We start from the raw sequence: 6,000 nt of genomic DNA, 5'->3' as shown, positions 1-6,000 counted from the left end.
TAATCACAGAAGTTCAGTAGTTCAAAATCCTTCATTTTCCACAAAGCATCTCATAAACTACTTGCTTTCTATAAGAGGGAAAATAAAATACATTACTTGGTGGTCCAGCATAGGCAAGTATAACATGTTTTATATTTCCCATGCTATTTCTAGATCCATCCTAAGCAAATGAAAAACAAAGAAAAAAAATTCACAGCATTTCACATCTTTCATTAGAAACTTTATTACATTAACCTACAGGTATGTGAAGTGAAATAAATGATAGTGAAGGGCAGAATGATGAACATCAGTCATCTTTGGAAAATAGATATATTTTCACAACAAAACACTTTTTTGTTACAGCTAAGAAAAAAAGCCAGGCATACTTGATAGGTTTTCTTTAAAAATATATTACAGTTCAATCATATCTTGTTGGCTAAAAACCTGAAGATAAAAGAGTTAGGTTCAGTGCTCTAGCACTAGTATGAGTGTACCAAATGACAAGGTAATTAATAAACATGCACCCATTTGTTTTCAGTCATTTAAACTACTATATATACAATCTTTAGTATAAAGCATTTTTGTCAAAATTAGCTCTGTATTCTTCAGTCTGGACTTTAGTGCTTCAGTATACAGATTATTATTTGGACACATACCTAATAAAAAATTCAACTGTAGTCCTGGTACTTGGAAAATCCAATATATTTTAAATAACACATTCCTCACTTTTGATTTTGTTTTATCCTAACTTCAATATTAACTCAACTTTGCAGATTGTCTCAGCAGAAAGTATAAGTACAATGAAATCTTCTTTCCCCTGTAATCTGCATGCACATCTCCAATTAAAATCAATGTGAGTTCTCTGGGTAGATCAAGATAGGAGAAATTTTATGTATAACTGTGTTGTGATTAAGAATCTTTGATATAGTAAAAAGCTTTGAGGTTCATGGTGTTTCTAAATGACCAGAATTAATATACCTACATTATTTAAAACCTAAAGTTTATACTTACTACTTACTTTAAAGTCAGCTATTAACTTTGGGCAGCATTTTGCACTTTATTAAACTGATACCAGATTGCTAGGGGACAGCTATCGCCATTTTCAATGCTACATTTCTCACTATTGTAATGTGAATATTTAGAGGCAAGGCATCTCTTTCCATTCCTGTCTGTAGTGAAGCCAATTCTCTAAGTAGATGGTGTTTGCTAAAATTATTCTATAAACTCACTCATTAAGTTCCCACCACAATATAGTATGCATGTTCAGAAATATTTAAGTTCTCTAAAGAGCATACTGGGATCTACAAAAAGGGCTATATAAGAGGCATGAGGATTGGTGGGGGGTCTTTTAAATTGACAGCAGATTGTACTTCCCTAGCTATACAGGAGACAGCAGAATTGCTAATCTAAGTCCCATGTGCTTTTTTCCTCTGGAATGATATACATGGCTATCATTTAACAAGAACACATTAGCCCTGCAGGCAATCTGCTTTCATCTTTCAATGATCATTCACTGAAGTAAATGCAAAAGTTGTTTACTTGACCTATATGTATTACAAATCCAGCTCTGATATATGCAGACATTGTTTACGCTGACTACACAGTAGGAGTTTTACCCACATACAGAAAGGCAGACTTTGGTAATGTGTGTGTTTAGAACATACACAATAGGCAAAATTATCAGAAACTCATCTGTTTTGATGAATATTTGGCTCAATATATCACTTGAGGATATGTGACATACTGGAAGTTTTGAAACATGTAATTTATTCAGGTCTTCACTTTTTCATATAAAAAAGAACTGTTTATATTATGAAGATTAATTTATCTAGTGGTCTCCAAATTTTACAGAGTAAGAAAATAATTTTTTGTGAGCTCACAATTGCTAAATACAGCATTTGCTATTCATGGCTTCAGAGAATAAAGGTTTTATTTTAAAGTCTGTTTTGTACAGTACAAACAGATGTATATACCAGTAGCTCTATATGTTATCTACACACACACAAAGCCAATCAATACTTTGTTTTACGGAGGGATTAAATGGTAACTAGATTTTGAGATCTTGTAATTAATTTTTGTACTTGCAAAATCCAAAGATAACCAAATTATTTATTCCAAGGATGTACAAGAAATGCCCAGGGAACTGCAAAACAGCCAGTGCTCGTGGCCTGCGAGAACCCATAACGTTACAGGGCACTACAGGCATATACAGGCATATACACTCTCAGGCTTGGGCACATCTGCAACAATGTCTTTGGGTACACATCTCTCATTTATCACCACTTCAGTGATAACAAATAAAAGCAAATTATATTTCCATTTCTGGGGTTCCTTTTAAAAAAATTTTCCAAAACTTTTTTCAGTTTTTCTTCCAGTTGATCCTCTGTTGCATTTAGTATTCCAAATGCGATTGATTGTTATTTTCTTAGGAATACATCAATGCTGTCGCAATAGTGATAATTCTTTGTCTCAGACTGTATTGCAGCTCAGATGTGAAGATAAAAATGGTCATGGGACTCCCAGTGCTAAGCCAGAGAGCACATATACCAGACTCTTGGCCTATCAACTGCCCTTCACATTGTTATAGTATATCACAGGTCTCGTGCCAAAATGTGACCCCAACACAGAAAGAATAGAGAAATAGTGCTTCCCATTATATGCCATATGATGCAATCGCCTGTATCCTTTCCCCATCAATCAGAGATATACTAACCCTTGGGACAAGCTATTCACAAGAAGATAGCTACCACCAGGGCAAGGTGGAAAAGCCTGCTGGGGTTATGTTACAAGCATGTCAGCAGGTAGCATCACTGACAGCAGCAGCAGCTGGAAGTAATACTGCCACATCATTTTTAGGTTTCTAAAGGTCACTTTCCACTGAAAGAGAATGTCCAGTCTATAACAACCACTTTATTTTTAGGCTGACAAGTTTGGGGGACACTTTTGCTTCAATGGATGGATACCTTGGCAAATTTAATTTCCATCGAATTGCACAGTTCATAACAGACTGTTTTGGAGAGAGAGAAAGGAGCCTTTTGGAAAGATGGTCTCCGTCCATATAGTCAACAGAATAAGCTGAACATTAAAGAGGGACTGTTTTTTACTTTTCTTCTGCTTTCTTGTTATTATCCTTGACAAAAGCACCTTGATTTTTTTTCCCAATTAATTCATTAAGTTATGTATTAGCTAACCACCTCTGACAGACATCAGTATGACATGAATTCTTTCTTAATCCTCTCCCTCTGCCCAGAGGTCCCTTTAACCAGACAAAATAAAGGCCAGTTGGCAAAAATGCAAAAGAAATAGACACACAGTAGAATATTTTTGCAATTACAAGCTAGATCACTAGAAACACAGACACACAGCATAAAAATGGAGACACAAGTTAATGAAGAATGGGGTGTACGTGTCACATTATTAGCAATGCAAAAGACCAGCTTAAGCATGTGTTTCTCTACATCAACTATAAAAAAGAAAAGGTGCCTTTTTAGCAAGTATGCACAGAGATTGCTTAGTTATTTCTAACAAAAAAAAATCAGAACACTTTACTATTTTTATCCTATATTACAGTCATTATTACTACCTGTTTATAACATGTAAACCTTTCCTTGCAGTTAAGATTTACAGCAGTCATCACCTTTGTCCACTCCTTACATAATCAGTCCATGATGACAAAAATAAACTGATTTAATATACATATTTTCTGAAGCAATTACTGATATGTTATGGATTATTAGTTGTGTATGGCAGAAATAGCGGTCAGAACTGCAACATATGGAGTTAAATGGCAACGAAAGATTTGTTGAAGACTGGAGCAGGGTCTGGAGTACCAAGAGATCTTGAAGCATCATTTGATATTGATGCATGCAATGCTTTTATCTCCAAGACTATTCAAGCAAGGTATGCCCACCATCAGTAATGGACAAAAAAGCCTGATAATGGATTTCCTAAACAACTGCCGTATTGTGCTTACTAATCCCCATCAGATCTTGTTTCTTAATATGTCTTGATTAAAGATCAGAATGAAAGGTAAAATTTGGCAAAGCAGTTTTTCTTCTACATAACTAGTGAATCAGATCACCTGTATGAAGTGGTATTTGGTAAATTGCACTGTCCTAGGAGTATTTCTACTCTGAAACATGACAAACACGAAGTCTATATTTAAAGTTGCTGAAATAGGATGTTATCAAAACTGATCTGCAAACTAATATTTTTAAGCCAGTATATTACAGTATAAATGTGTTGCATACCTGTTTCTATAAAATTTACTGCCATGAAAAAAAGAATGAACAGGATCCCCAGAGTGTGGCATTTGTCCATCTGTCACTTGTATACACAATAACAAAATCTCATGTTGACATTCTGTTTAATGTACAGCAATTGTCTGCTGGACAGATTCAGAACTAAATATGATGGTAAGTAAATTAGAGGAAGGAGCACAATCATGCCACTTTGCCCCTTGAGAGTCCCACTGTACTATGCATCAGCTTTTGGAGTCATTCACTGCTGACCTCCTTCGTAGAGGATGTGGGGCTATCTCGAACTGGTAGCAAATCATAATGACATGGAATATGGCTGTTTTTTGGAAGATCATAAGGATCCTGGCTGAAACGTCCGGTGCTGCTGAATGCTCCCTGGACAACACTCACTGTAGGCTCTGTAATAAAAGAGAGCACATGCATGCAATGCTAGAAGCGGCAAACAGAAGGCAAACACTGTATTTCATTTCAGTTTGCATTACAAAATATCCTCCCCTTTCTGCTTCAATATTCCTTGTCATGCTGAGTCCTGAAATGCAGGGGTAGAAACAAAGATTGATATTAAGGTATTTTGGCTTTATGCTAAGTTACACGTGTGGGCTTGCAGCAGGGCCCTACCATGAATATATTTACTGACAGAAGCAAGTGGAGCAACGTCTGTTCTTTGTGTGTGGATAAACTAAAAACAAAACCCCCAAAACCAACCAAACAAAACAAAAACAACCCCAAACACATTTGAGGCTTTTAATCAAGTTTTTATAAAGATCGTTAGAAACACAACGGGGATATTGATGGATTTCAGAGGAATCTCTAACTACAGACAGAAAAGGAAAATGGTATCCTATGACATGTGACATACACTTTATTCCAGTCTAGAGACCATTAGGATAATTACCATTCTACAAGACCCCAAAGTTTTCTGTAACTACAAAGTCTGCAGTAACTCGATAGGGCCCATATCACTGAAATACTCTGTCTGTGGGTCAAGAGCAGGGTCTTCTGGTCAAGAGTAGGGAACAGATCTTTTCTATCCCTCCTGTACACTTACTCCAGCTGCGTTCAGTACTTAACAGCCTAATCCAGAGTTGAATTATAGTGCAATCACATGCTAAGCTTATCTTATGCTGTTGTTTAAAGAAAGGCTTTCAAACCAGGGAAATTCAGAGGTACCTCTAGATTATAGAACAGACCTGAATGTATTTCAAGCTCTGTTCTTTCAGTCATTTTTCATGTGTTTTGACTAAACTGATTGAAGAAAAAAAGTCCTGTGTTCTTTGTTCTTAACCTTCAACATCTAGAAGTAGATTTTGTACTTACCAACTTCATAAACGTTCTTATTGGCTGAAGCAGAGCCAGCGATCTCAGCATATGGGGAGTCCCTGCGTGCTGGTGACTTCATTTCAACATATCCACATTCTGAACTTTTTGGTACGAGAGCTGGTGGGTCTTTTATAGTAGCATATGGGTTCTCAGAACTACTTAATGAGCAATTACTTAAATTGTATTCTGAGTTCTTCACTAGATCTGTGAAAAGAAAGGCTCTTTCAAGCATGCTACATACTATGGACATTGATACTAAACAGGGTGTTAAATGAATATTTAATTGCAAACCAGTCACAACACTTCAAAATGTTATACAGTAATTAATGAAAGCACGTCTACTGCTATACTCTTTTCTGGGCTTGATCTTGCAATCAGCAAATTCCTGTTGCAAAGTCTGAGCATCATCAGTTCTGGTGAGAATAGTAGCTAGCATTAAATA

General features: G+C 36.0%; 1 protein-coding gene across 3 annotated transcripts in view; it reads right to left on the bottom strand.

The window, feature by feature from the left end:
- Positions 1-218: 218 nt before the first annotated feature.
- The window catches only part of MEGF10 (multiple EGF like domains 10), a 111,519-nt gene continuing 105,737 nt past the window's right edge, over positions 219-6,000 (bottom strand). For all 3 annotated transcript variants that reach the window (XM_054810377.1, XM_054810378.1, XM_054810379.1), the window contains 2 exons: positions 5,556-5,762; positions 219-4,636 (listed from right to left, as the gene is read on the bottom strand). In XM_054810377.1, coding sequence (XP_054666352.1) covers positions 4,476-4,636; positions 5,556-5,762 — 368 coding nt within the window. In that variant the 3' untranslated portion in view covers positions 219-4,475. The remainder of the gene's footprint in view (positions 4,637-5,555; positions 5,763-6,000) is intronic.

This window comes from Grus americana, chromosome Z, assembly GCF_028858705.1.
Source record: "Grus americana isolate bGruAme1 chromosome Z, bGruAme1.mat, whole genome shotgun sequence".
NCBI classification, from domain to species: Eukaryota; Metazoa; Chordata; class Aves; order Gruiformes; family Gruidae; genus Grus; species Grus americana.
The sequence above is the reverse complement of the archived record's forward strand: the minus strand, read 5'-3'. Positions and strand labels throughout refer to the sequence as shown.